Source organism: Archocentrus centrarchus, chromosome 20 (genome assembly GCF_007364275.1).
Source record: "Archocentrus centrarchus isolate MPI-CPG fArcCen1 chromosome 20, fArcCen1, whole genome shotgun sequence".
NCBI lineage: Eukaryota > Metazoa > Chordata > Actinopteri > Cichliformes > Cichlidae > Archocentrus > Archocentrus centrarchus.
The window spans coordinates 19,635,444-19,649,052 of NC_044365.1; the positions used below are offsets into that span (position 1 = coordinate 19,635,444).

General features: G+C 42.2%; 2 protein-coding genes across 6 annotated transcripts in view; both read right to left on the reverse strand.

Annotated features, from left to right (window-relative positions):
• Window positions 1–349: 349 nt before the first annotated feature.
• LOC115799672 (apolipoprotein D-like) lies at window positions 350–6,488 on the reverse strand. 2 transcript variants are annotated; one of them, XM_030756920.1, is made up of 6 exons: window positions 6,405–6,450; window positions 4,446–4,536; window positions 3,469–3,587; window positions 3,269–3,390; window positions 2,266–2,351; window positions 350–723 (listed from the first exon to the last, which is right to left on the reverse strand). In XM_030756920.1, the coding sequence occupies exons 3-6, from the start codon at window positions 3,577–3,579 to the stop codon at window positions 494–496; spliced, it is 549 nt and encodes a 182-aa protein (XP_030612780.1). In that variant the 5' UTR covers window positions 3,580–3,587; window positions 4,446–4,536; window positions 6,405–6,450; the 3' UTR covers window positions 350–493. The 2 variants fall into 2 exon arrangements, with proteins under 2 accessions (XP_030612780.1, XP_030612779.1); XM_030756919.1 differs by lacking the exon at window positions 4,446–4,536 and having other exon boundaries at window positions 6,405–6,488.
• A 1,638-nt stretch (window positions 6,489–8,126) lies between these two features.
• Window positions 8,127–13,609, reverse strand: part of arhgap21a (Rho GTPase activating protein 21a) — a 105,352-nt gene continuing 99,869 nt past the window's right edge. For all 4 annotated transcript variants that reach the window (XM_030756257.1, XM_030756254.1, XM_030756256.1 and 1 more), the window contains 2 exons: window positions 12,426–12,457; window positions 8,127–10,921 (listed from right to left, as the gene is read on the reverse strand). In XM_030756257.1, coding sequence (XP_030612117.1) covers window positions 9,239–10,921; window positions 12,426–12,457 — 1,715 coding nt within the window. In that variant the 3' untranslated portion in view covers window positions 8,127–9,238. The remainder of the gene's footprint in view (window positions 10,922–12,425; window positions 12,458–13,609) is intronic.

Genomic DNA, 13,609 nt, shown 5'->3' on the forward strand with positions numbered 1-13,609 from the left:
ATCATTGCAACACTTCAGCAGATTTGCTGCTGTGGTTGGGATCATTGTCACTGCTGCAGGACCCAGTTTTGGCCAAGATTTAGCAGTCGGACAGATGGCCTCACATTTGACTCTAGGATACTTTGGTATACAGAAGAATTCACAGCTGACTCAATGACTGTAAGAGTCCCAGGTCCTCTGACTGCCAGACAAGACCAAATCATCACCAGCTGGTATGAGATGTGATGTGCTGTGTTGATCTGCTGTGCTTAGTTTTCACCAAACATGGTGCCGTGCATTATCGACAAACATCTCATCTGTCCATTCTTTGCAAGAATAAGTACAATACATTTCCTTGCATTACTAAACGAACTTTATTTCAAAATTTCTTGGAAGAGTGAATAAAAGGCAGGGACAGAGTAACAGATATGCTGCAATTTAGCAGCTGGTAAGAGATGAAGTCATTCTACAAAAAGCAAAACACCTTCTTTAATGAATCAACGTGTGTCAGTTCTTAGATATCCCCGCAGTTCTGATATGTCGGAGTCATCTTAGAAATATCGATTCCATTATCAGTCAGCAACTGTTTGGCATAATGCACCATCTCTGGAGGCAGGGAGGGCGACCGTGCAAGAATCCAGGCGTAGTTAAAATGGAATATGCGCAGAATGTCTGTGCAGGAGTACACGATGGTGTAGTTGGTGTAGTTAGTCTCCAGAACCCAGTATGGCCCATAGGGTGTAACTGGTAACAAAAATCACAGACACAGGGAGAAAAATAAGAGTTTGCAAAGTGTTTTAAGTTAAAATTAAAGTAAAGTATTGTGGCACTGTATGAAAATAAGCATCACAAGCTTTCAGTGTGTGCAGACAGAGACTGTTTCTGTGGGGAACTTTTTGATCCTCTGTTTACATACACAAATACAGAAAGCCATGCCAGGATTTCCAATGTAGCCGAGATACTTGGATAGATTAACAAATTTAAGGTATTTCCTTTGAAGTAAAATTAAGTGATACATTACTTACAGTAACCTGAAATGAAATGTCTGGATTCTAATGATAAAGGGCATGATTTTAAATAATTATCACCAAACAACAGGATTTAATCTCAGTTAAGCATGAAAACATCTAGAAAATGTTACAACAATGTGTTAAGCAGTTTTCTTGTCAGTCTGGACCAAACAGCAACTTCAGTGGTTGAAATTCACAGACAATGTCCCTCCAAGAGTCACACATTAATCCCTCATCGTGGATCTCACCACAATGATCAAATGTGCAGACCTCGAGTGCTTGAACTGACTTTAGGATCATGGAACATCACATCTCTGGAAGCCATCAAGTTGAAACAGGTGACCTGCTGAGCTTAGCTTGTGGGACATGGGAGGCAGCTGTAAGGTAGTGGCAGGCCAATGAAAGCGCAGCTTTGTTGGTCTCTGGAAGCAATAACTCAAGTGCGGGAGAAGCTGTGTGAGGCCGTGGAACAAAGCTTTCAGCCAGCCTCAAAGAGATTCTGACAAACTGTCATATAAGCCAAGAAGGGGGTGCAGCGTTCTGCCCACACTGAGTTTAGTGGGGATTGGACGGTTGTTGTAATAAAGGAGGGAGTGGAGCTGCAGTAACACCAGTCTGTTGTGGTAAAGAGGGAGCTGAGACTGAAGGTAAATCAATCTACATTCATTAAGTAGAAGCACTAATGATATGTCACATTGCAAAGGTGTATTTTTTTTTTTTAAAGTTTCTTGAAAGTTTGCTTCCCTGATATGTTGAGGTAGGTTGTTCCAGAATTTGGGGCCATATGCTGGGAAAGCTGCATCCCCAATTTTTCCTGAATAGGAAAAATGAATAGCTAGCAATTTGATGGCAGGGATCTAAAGCAGTCTTTAGATCGGAGCCATTGGCATTACTATAAATCAATGGCAACAAGTGACATTAAAAAAAAATTGAAACATAACATCTATAAATAGTTTCTGAGAAGTCAGACATGAAATTTGTCAGGAGTGTTAGTGTGACTGATTCTGAGAGAAACAAAAACATCTTCTGCAATCCAAAAGGAGCACAATACTGGATACTGATTTATGCCAACAACGCTACAAAATATAAAATGATGGTTATTCTAAATGCACATTTAGTGAGGATGAGTCTGGATAGGCTCAGCTCAGATACGCTCTGTAAAGTCCAACAGAAGCGATACAAAAAGTAACTTTAATGATGACAGAGTAGAACAGTGTTTGAAAAAAACAACAACAAATTATTATTATTTAAGAGAGATGATAAGACAAATACTTACAATATGAGAAGCTGACTCCAAGTTTGGCTGGTTCTTGTGGGTGTGGAACCACAGCTGTCCCCTCTAAAAACTTCCTTACCCCATCCCTGAGACAAACAAACACTGTATGAGTTCATGAAGCTAATTATCTATTCCTTCAACCCATTACAGGAACTTTTCTATCACTTCATGTCATGCACACTTCTGTCGGCAATCAATTTTGCATGCTGCCTGTGCCATAACTGGCAAACAACACATGAGGTGCGCCACCACCGAGCCTTACGGCGGCTATTTGAGGTCAAGATGTGACTTTTTTTCTTCTTTCTTCTCATTCAATTCTTCTGAAGACAAATGCTTTGTGCATACCTTGAAGCCACACCCAGAACAAGTCAAACAAAACCTCACAACAAACAAAAGGTTAGAAAGCTCTCTTCAGGGGAAAAAAAAAAAAAAGAGCCAATCATTGTTGCTGGGATAAAGGTGTGCTGGGTTGTTTGACATGGTAAATATGAAGCTAAACTGATTAGATTAGATGTAAAAACCAAACTACACTGGAGCAATAAATAGTAAGGAAAGATTTAAACGAGTTTACTACGTGAAAAATTCTTACCCATAATACAAAACGTGATATTTATGTGTTACTGTACTGTAGATAAAGATTTGTGGGATCTAGGAGAGAAATTAGCAAGCTTTCCTGTAAAATAGGGAACATTTATTCCTAGGTTATCAGCTGCTACAATTAAAGGGGCGTTCTCTTCAAAGATCAGTAATTACTGTGTAATCCAAACATAAAATCTGCATGAACAATAAGTACTTAACCTCAGGTAACCTCAACATCTTCACCTCTGCCACCTCCAGCTCTTCCTCCTGTCTTTTTCTTGGTGCCACGTCTGTGTTATGTCTGTCCATTCTAACACTTCTGCAGTAGCACTGTGTATTATTACTACTTTTTCTTAATTAAACTGTACTACTATTTAAATCACATGATGCAAACTGCAATTACTCTTTACTCCTCACTACTTACTCAACCTGAGAGTTCAACACACGGATGGTCCCATCTTTCCTCATGGAATAATTTGCTTGGATGCACTGTCCTCTGGCAAAAGAAGCGGGCAGCTTCTCGATCTCATACCACTTACCCAGGTACTGTAAACAAAGACGCCAATTAGTTCTGTACGGTTCTTTATTAACTCTGTGCACACATGTTGTTATGTTTGTGCTCACCTGTGGGAGGCTGAAGTTGGGCTGCACCTTTGGAGTAGGACAGCAACCCCAATGAAAAGTCTGAGCCGAGATCACAGGGACCAGCATGACGAGAAGGTAGACAGGAGACATGGTTCCTTCTGGAGATCAGGGGAGATTACAGACATTACGCTGTACAAGTGGTGCACATAAAGTTCACTGCCTTTTCATTACAGCAGGGCTTACAGTGCTGTTAAAAACTATTTGCCCCCTTGCTGATTTCTTTTTTTTTTTTTTTTGCATATTTATCACACTTAAATGGTTCACCTCAGATGTCATTTTTGCCCAATCTACTTCTTATTTTTGATTTATGAACTCTGACCTTAACTGAGGCAAATGAGTTCTTTTGTAGTTCTTTAGATGTTGTTCTAGGTTCTTTTGTGACCTCTTAGATGACTCATCAATGTGCTCTTGGAGTAATTTTGGTAGGCTGGCCCCTCATGGAAAGGTTCACTGATGTTCCAAGTTTTCTCCATTTGTGGATAACGCCGCTCACTGTGGTTCACTGGAATCCCACAGCCTTGGAAATGGCTCCATACCTGACCAGAGCTAATGACTATAAATTATGAAGCCTCATGTGAACAGCTGAGCTAACACAAGTGCTGCACAATCTACACCTATTGTAAAGCACTCTGATAGTGAATGCAAATAACAGTTGCACAAGTTAGCCTATTTACATTTTTCATTACAAAAATCATATTTCATATTTTTAACATAAATCTTATTAACTGTTGTAATTAGTTATTGGTTTTAGCTGAAATTGCTGGCCTTTAATGAAGTCTTTTAGATGCATTATTTTCATGTGCTTCTAATTTGCTTTCATTTGTTGTTCTTTTTCAACAGAGGATGGTAAAATATTAACTGAGGACCAAACAGAAGCTGTAGATAAATAGTTATTTATTCATAATTATCTAGCATTATTTTTTTTATGTAACTTTGCATTGTACCATAATACCTACACCCTACTGGGGGGCCTCCTCCCTGTTGAGCAGTGATCCTCAAGTCCAGGCCTCGACTGCAACTTTTAGATGTGCCTCTGCTTCAACACACCTGAGTCAAATATAGAAGTCATTAGCAGGACTCTGGAGAACTTGACTGCATACTGAGGAGGCAATTCAGCCATTTGATTTAGGTGTGTTGGATCAGGGGCCCATCTAATACCTGCAGGACTACCCTCAAGGCCTGGACTTGAGGATCTCTGCGGTAGAACATGCCCCAAACACCTCACCTCGGCTCCTTTCCCTGTGGAGAAGAAGCGGCTCCACTCTACTTGTGCGCATAATAATCTCCGAAATGTAATGAAAGGTTCGACCACTAAGTCGCAGTATTTTACCGGTTTTAGTGCGGTCCTCGACACCAAGTATTGCTGGTTGGTACATAAACTCTGCTAGAATAATGTAGGAATGACTCATGTTAGACTGAGTGCAGATCGGGTGCTGCACTGACTCAAGGTGGTTTAACCTAGTGTTAGACGAGAGTAGATGCCAGCCCTATTTTAAGTTCAAGGTATTGTTTCAACTCAAAACATCATGGCTGTTGTTTCTTCACGTCCTGTGGGGGGGGGGGGGGGGGGGGGGGGGGGGGGGGGGGGTTCTGACATGTGAGAAAGCTCTTCAACTCTGAGCTACTCAGATGTTACCACACCTGTATGGAGAGAAAATTGACTCAAAATATCCGTGTGTCTGTAATGCAGGATTTGTGCGTGACTCAAATATCTGTGTGTCTGTAATGCAGGATTTGTGCGTGACTCAAATATCTGTGTGTCTGTAATGCAGGATTTGTGCGTGACTCAAAATATCCGTGTGTCTGTAATGCAGGATTTGTGCGTGACTCAAATATCTGTGTGTCTGTAATGCAGGATTTGTGCGTGACTCAAATATCTGTGTGTCTGTAATGCAGGATTTGTGCGTGACTCAAATATCTGTGTGTCTGTAATGCAGGATTTGTGCGTGACTTGCTGGATTTGTAATTTTTTGTAATACACGAATCACCTGATACACACGCACAAAACTAAACTAAATGCCTCTCAGAGTTTGACTGGCTGTTTTCCGAGCCAGAGAAGCATTGCACCACCTAGTGGTCGTTTCTTTTAACCAAATAATTACATTTGTACAGCTCACAAATGCATATGTAAATAGTATTAGAATATTAAAAAATAGATGTAGGTGTATGTGTTATAACTAAAGGAAGCTGAGGTATCTCATCTTCCACAGAAAATCGTCTTTTCCACTTCGGCACAAGTATAGAGTGAAATAAGTTCAGCGGGAAAAAAACACTAGACCCAGAACAAAACTCAGATGACCCAGCTTTGTACTAGCATTAAACGCACCAAGTTACGCACGAATCTGGGAGCTCACCGGAAGCGTGAAATGTGTCTCAAAAACTTTGTGCACTCGTAACCGCCGTTTTGTGCGTGTGTATCAGGTCATTCGTGTGCAACTTTAGTTTTGTGCGTGTGTATCAGGTGAATCGTGTATTACAAAAACTTACAAATCCAGCAGGTTACGCACAAATCCTGCATTACAGACACACAGATATTTTGAGTCAATTTTCTCTCCATACACCTGTCCTTCTGGTTTCACGTAACAACTCCGTGTGGGACTCAGGTGCTGCTTATTTTCAGCGCTATGCAACAGCAATCCGAAAATATAATACAGACGGGATTTAAGAATAATATTAAAATCAGTGAGATATCACAGTAAATTCTGATCTGAGGCAACAGAGGATGAAACCAAACACAAACAAGTTCATACTGAAGCAAATAGTGCGTTTAATGTTGTTGTTTTTTTTTTTTTTTTGTTTTTTTTTTTTTTATATAAAACTAGAATAAAATTACCAAACAAATAAGAACACATTTCCGGGTTCAGTCTGGTGGATTTTATTTATTTTATTCAATGACGTAAATAAAGTTTTCTTACCTGAGCTGTGCGTAGGTGTCAGGTGGAGGCTTGCAGAATGTCTCGAGCTCTCCAGATACACACGGACTCACCTTTACGTTACATCACTGTAGTGATGGGAATTCCGGCTCTTTTCAGAGAGCTGGCTCTTTAGGCTCGGCTCCCAAAGAAGAGCCGGCTCTTTCGGCTCCCAAATGGCTCCTTAGATTTTAATTTTTTAAAAAAAGTGTAAAATGAATTACTAATGTAAAAGCATACATTAGGCCTATATCAAACATTTCTTTATATACTCAACATATAATAGAGTGCTCCAAATACAAATTATAAAACAAAAGATTGGAAATCAGAAACACAAAGGGCCTTTGAGGAGTTGATCCTGTTCTCCTGCCTGATGACCGGCCCTGTTTTGTTCTTCTAATTACACTGAGGGATGAACAATTCGTATACAGCATACCTATGTAGGTTGTTTGTGCAGCCTGCTCAATATTAAATTTTAAATTTGCAGTCTACTCTATCAGAATAATCCTTTACCGCCAGGCGATCGCTGCTGAATCGTGGGTTTCCTGACCTTACAAGCCGCAAACAGCTGATTAAGAGGTAGCCTCTCACCGCAGAGTCAGCTGGTCCAAGGAACTTGATCAGCTGGCTTTTCACCGTAACTCCGACCATTCCTGCTATCGAAAAAATTCAAACGGTTCCTGAAAGCTCAGAAATTGCACTTCACAGTCATGTAGTGGTATTATGGTATTTGAGACCGGAAGTCCCCAAATGCCGGTACTTTTGAAGTACGCTGTTTCTCATTGCACATGTTTGGAGGTATTAAGTTAAAATGTTTCCAGTTTTTGCTATCATATGATACGATCATATGCTACCAATCATCTTAACCAATCACGTGCGGCTTCCACAAAAAAAAAAAAAGAAAAAAAAAAAGGAAACGAATGAAAAGAAAAAAGAAACGGCTCACTCTCGGGAGCCGGCTCCCGTCGTTCACTTCAAAGAGCCGGCTCTTAGAGCCGGATCGTTCGCGACCGACCCATCACTACATCACTCCGATGGGCGAGGCAGAGAGGGTTAGCTGGGTGATGATAAAGTTAAGCTGTTGTATTAAATAAAATTAATGTGTCAGCACGACACTTTGGGCTTAAATTGTAAATGTGTAAAATTGCAGATTTTCAGTAAATTTTGTTAATTTACTGATAATGCCCCCTCCCCCCCTTTCTGGGGATTCATTGTGTAAAAAAAAAAAAAAGTGATCGATTTAATATTCTGCACCAGCTCACACCTTGTTGAGTCGATTATTTCCGGTTTGCTTATTTTTGCAGCTTTCTGTGACTCATACCATTTCCTTGATCTGCAGGCATCTTAGATTTTTTATTTAAACTGCTTAAAATACAGCATAATTTTGTATCCCGAAGGCATCAAAATAAACATTTGTCTTTAATACCATCAGTTTTACATCTCTTTAAAAAAGAAAGAAAAAAAGCCAAATGATCAATGTGCATTCCTCAGCTTTGATGCTCAGGTTGGATTACAACTGTCACGATTGTTATGATTTAAATCAGGATGTTTTATTATTTCACTATGATGCAAGCATGCAAATCTAAAGAGCAACACATCACTTTGATCAAAACATGAGATTTATTGTAATAAATATATTTGTGTTTGGGTACTGACTGAGATCAGTCTTGTCTATTCTTCCCAGATGTTTCCGGGAATAAAACAATGACACCAAAGAGACAAGCGTCTAAATAAAGATTATTTATTTCCAGTGTTTGTTGAGGGGAGGAGGTGTTGCGCCCATGTTTTTCTGTACATGGGGCAAGATGTTCACTCTTCAGCAAACATTGTCTCATGCAGTTTCAAACATTAAATTTTCTCCCAGCTTTTATGCGCCAATGCCATTTTACTGCAAAACCCAGAGGGGTGGAAAAATGAAATAAAACTATACTGAAACATTACCTTGATAAAAATCTGATGTTGCTCCGATGCTGCTGAGAGTTTAACTAAAAACAGGATAAAATCTGGAATGCCTGTGAGGTTATTCCCTCCTAAATACGACCCTCCTCATGTTGCCAACCATCCATAAAAAGAGTTTAAAAAAAAAAAAAGGACAAATAAAAGAGGCACTTTTCTCATATGTAAAAACTCACGTTTTGGACAATAACTTGACAAAACTACTGTACCAAGCATTACATACTGTAGTATCAGCATTTCATTACTGTTTTCTCAGTCTTTTATTTCATAAAACTATAATAATCCTCCAGTTCCTCAAGCTAATATCTGGCTGTTGTGATTGTGCTGTGAAAAAAACAAACAAAACAAAAACAAACTTCCCACAGCACCCAGCTCAGAAAGCAGCCCTCGGTTACTTCCACATACTTCAAGTACAGGCGAGAAAAACACAGACATGTCGATTTGAAAAAAAAACATATTGTCACAAGCAACTCGTGTTAGTCCAAAAAGAGTAATACATTCTTCATACCGGTCAGAAGAGGAAGAACTGATCATGATTCCTTATAAAAAAGGCTTCCTGCTCCATTCTTCAATAATACTCAAGTTGACCCTTTTATTTGTCACTGTGTCCTATTAAAGTCACATTCTCGCGCTCGTTGGGTTCGATCCTGCAGGAGAACGTCCGTGTTTTGTCTCCATGTCTGTTCCAGTATGGCCGACAAGTCAAGAGCTACACACATTAAACATCTCTTCAGTTTTATTCCAGTAACAATCATAACAAGTATGTACAGTAGATACATAAAGTATACTTTGTAGAAAAAATATTGTGCAGTAACCTTAGCTAAAATATCCACATTCATACACGTACACATTCATTCTGGTTTTGTTTTTTGTTTTCCGTGTCACAGATACTGGTAGAACCGTGAGCGGACAACTTGCACTCCAGAGAGTTTGTGTGGGTGAGCGTCATCCCCGAGAGAGCCTTTATTTTTGCTTTGCAGCCCACTGCCGTTCATGTGCTCCCCAACTGGGGGCTGAGCCCCCGCGGAGTCAGAAGGCGGAGGAGCTCTTTCGGCAGCAACATCTTCATGCGTTTCTGGGTGATCATCCTCAGGCACGGCTTTGGGTGCGACCTCGACGCTCGGCTCGGAGCTTCTGCACTGCTCCCTCGTGATCCAGTCCCGGATGGACAAGTCCTGAGAGGAGCATCTGGGCTTGAGGCGGTCCAGAGCTGACAGTTCAGCTGCCTGGTCAACCCCGCCCTGCTCCCTCCAGTCGTTGATGACCGCCAGCTCCGCAAAATCTCTCTGCCCGCCCATGGTGTGCCTCCGGCGGATGTTCTTCTTCTTACTGCGGCTGTCAGATCGGTTCTTCTGGGTAAACATGTCATCAGCGGATGTTCGTAGCCTAAACTTTAGCCGCTCAGTGATCTTAAGGTGCCAGGTTGGTTCAGGACGCTCTGACTCGCTGCGTGAAGATGAGCTGAGGCTGCTCGTGGATCGGCCCTTTTTCATCACTTCCAGGACTCGAGACAACCGAGTGGAAGACTCCGCCTTGCCCTCGCTGCGCTCCCCGCTGCCACCAGCCCCCTCCACTGACGATTCACTGTCTGTTTTCTGTTTGAGGGACCACCTTCTGGAGAGGGTGTCACACTCGATCATGCGATGTGTTGGGAAGAGCCGCCGTGCTTCCAATTTTGGTGAGGTGCCCCCGGCAGCTGCACCACCCCCGCTTGCCTCAGTCTTTTCCTGACTCTGCGCTGGGCAGGGTGTGGATTGGCTGCTGCCACCTCCTGGAGCAAAAACTGGAAAGTCGCTCTCGCTGTCTGTCTCCATTGGTCGTCCCTCGCTGATTAGCTCGCTGCGCTCATCATCTGCCTCCTCGCCACCCTGAAGCTCTGGGCTGAGAGCGCTCGACTCCGCTCCGGTCAGGAACGTGATAGAGGAAGTGGTGGAATAGTCAGAGGTGATGGAGCTCACCTCTGCACCAGCGGACGCTCCTGCACCTGCTCCCAGTCCAACTCCTGCTGGTAGATCAGGGGACACTCCTGCAGTCCACTTTTTTGGTCTCGATCGTGGCACTGAGGCTCCAGAACTCATGGTCCCGAGGTCTGAGGTGTTTTCATCCAGCTGGGACAGAGGGTCTGATAATGAAGTTTTTCCCTGAGGAGCTGTTTGGTAGCTGATGTTGGGAGAGCTGGAAATCTTTGGGGAAGGTGAAGGTGAGGATGAGGAGCGTCTGGGGGGAATCTTCTCCCTCAGGAATAAGGAGTTTCTGTGCTCTCTCTTAGCTTTAGGTGTGATCTCCATGGTTCTCCCATTCTCCTTCCTCTCTTCTGTCCGTGCTTGCTGCTTCGTGTTGGGTTTGGTGTTGGGGCTAGGACGAGACTCGCTCTGTGCCTCAGTCTGGTGGTTTGGCTTCTGGCCTGGGACTTCCTTCTTAAGGAACACAGAATCCAGATCATCATCTGAGCTGCTAGGCTGCGGCTTCTCCTTTGACTTCTTTCTTTTGCGACTGGCTGCAGCAAAGATGGAGGAGACCAGGAGCTCTCGGCTGCACTGATCCTTCCCTGAGCCCCAGGAACCCTGCAGAGAGCAGAAGAACAACGAAATGAGCATTGCCGATTCTTAGAAACACAAAAGATGACACAAAAACCTTTAACCCCACCCCCCCTGCCTCAAGTCTGTACTCCACCTGTTCCCATGAAGCACCAGACAGACAAGTAGACAGAAAGAGGGACATTAGCAGCGTCATAAACAGGGAGCACAGTATTGTTTCATGCCAGCTTTAAAGCAGAAGCAGGAGAAGCAGTAGCACAGCATGAACCAAAGCACGGCTGAACTCTGCCATGACTGGTGTGAAGCTGAAGAGGAGCAGCCAGGGAACAGCAGTGCAATGATGAAAAGCACCTGCCTTTCTTTTTTTTTCTCCTACATCCTAACAAGCTGTTGCACACTCCCAAGCTTCTCAGCCACAACACTGTGTCCTCGAGACGGACGTCTATGAAAGATTTTAAACCTTTAAAGTTTGCTCAATGGCATGAAAGGCATGATATGGCTCCATCCCCCCAAATTGTTCAGTCTAATCACGGAAATATTTTTGCTTTTACTGAGATGTCTGCTTCCTCACCAACACTGTGAACGTAAGGGGAATTTAAGGTATGGTGGTCACAGCACTGAGAATAAACTATGGGCCTCATTCAGTTATTTGTGAAGAGAAATAATACGCATGCCGACGCATTTACCATCAGATTGATCATGAATTCTATACTTTCTATAACAACAGGTGGATGCCCATTATTTGAAAACATAAGGACAAAGACTTTCCCAGAAATGACTGAGAAAGCAATTGATCCAAAACAGACGCCTGGTTACTAAAGCAAAACAAAAAAAGAAAGACTTTCATGAATTAATAACTTAAAGAAAAATGAGGTGAAAGCCAAAAACGGCACACCTTTCTGATGTGTATCCTCAGCTAAATACAGAGGATTGGGCTGCAATAACAGATGTGGAATCCCGCGAGCCATGATTAGACGATAAACAAAGAAATAGGTGGAAGACCGGGACCGCATGATCCTGTTTGTCCACAGTGGTATGAACTTTAACATTTATGAATGAGGCCCAGTGTTCACAGTGAGGTCTGTAGGTTACTTCAAGTACACAACCCCTGCACACTGTGACATAACAGCAACAGTGTATTTTTTTTTTTTATTCAAAACAGAACAAATCCTTTTTTTTTTTTAAAGTTTAATGTTTACAGTGTTTTGCTGATTCTTTGCATTTTTAATGTTCCTCAATATCTGAAAGGCTGTCTTTGGACCATAAAGGACACAAAGCCCAGCACCACGTCTGGTTCCTAAAGAGGATACTGCAGAATTTGCTGCTGAACTTATGTTTATTCTAGAACATTTTCCACTGTTGGGGAATGAGGCAGAAAAGCAGAAAAAGTAGCCAAAATCATCGCCATGGCAGATGCTGCTGTAACTTAGGTAAAATGCCTGAAGTCAAAGCTGCGGTAAGATTATATGATGCTGGTCTCTTCCTACCTCCTGTCATCCCACACCATCAGGCCCTGGAGACACACACTCACCTTTGATTTAGCTGAGTCACTAGTTGGTGAATCTGTAGGTAAAAGAGAAAAAGAGGGACACGTTAGATGATTTTACAACACAGGTGAGCACACAGAAGAGGAGGTGCGACATGTGGAAATGAGTCTGAGAGGAAACAAAGGAGAAGAACCATGTTGATGAGAAGAAGCATGAGAAAAAAAAAAAAAAAAAAACACCAGACGAGACCAATGAGAAGTGACCGCACACACATGAGCAGACAACGAGCCATGCCGCACACAGGGACAGATGAGCTCTGCGTTACACTCAGGTCCACGTCCGTATGTGACCTTGCTTCCCAACTCGCACCCAAACATCAAGTCAAGGTAGATCTACTACACAAAGAGAGTCAGGAGAGCCACAGAAGATGTTGACGGTAACTTCCATCAAAACTTCTCTCAGTGATTCTGAGTGCAACTTCAGCAATGAACAGCAGCAGCGGGGCAGATGATATGCCATGCAACACAAGGATGGCGACTGATTTGTTATCCTGGTATGAAGACGTGATCCTGTGGTAACATCTACTTAAAAGAATCATTGGTTGTGGCCACACCTGAGGTGTTACACTGATACTTTCTAACACTTTTTTTTGGGCTGCACAAATATGAACAAAATGCTTCTCTTGTAACAGAAGAAGCCACAACTCACATGCTTTGTGTGTGTCACCTCTACACGCCATTGTCGATGCACTGTCCCACCATTGTAGCTCTGTGATTTCTGCCATTTTTCAGATCACCCAGCTGGCTTTAAAAGGTTTCTTTAGGTTACGAAACACTTGGTTCTTCAGTTTACAACTGTTAGACCACGAAGAGGTGAAGAGGTTTAAGTCCACACAATAAACAAAGTTAAATATACATTTGAATGATATGAATGTATTTGTTTTCTAAATTTCCATAGATATTGCAATAATATTATCCTGAAGCCTTTTGGCCCTACTAATTGTGCAATGACATTCTAATGTGCCAGCCCTTTTCCCCATCTAGGTTTTATTTAATTCTTGTAACCGTCAACCTTTCTGAAAATGTTTTTAAAAATATCAAATATGGTTAAGCTTCAGTGCTGCTGACCCATTTCTGTCAATACAGCTACATGTTTGATACCCAATGCTACAGACAGGCCTGTACAAAATCGATTTTACCAATGAAGCAATGTGAGGTGATGTGAGCTC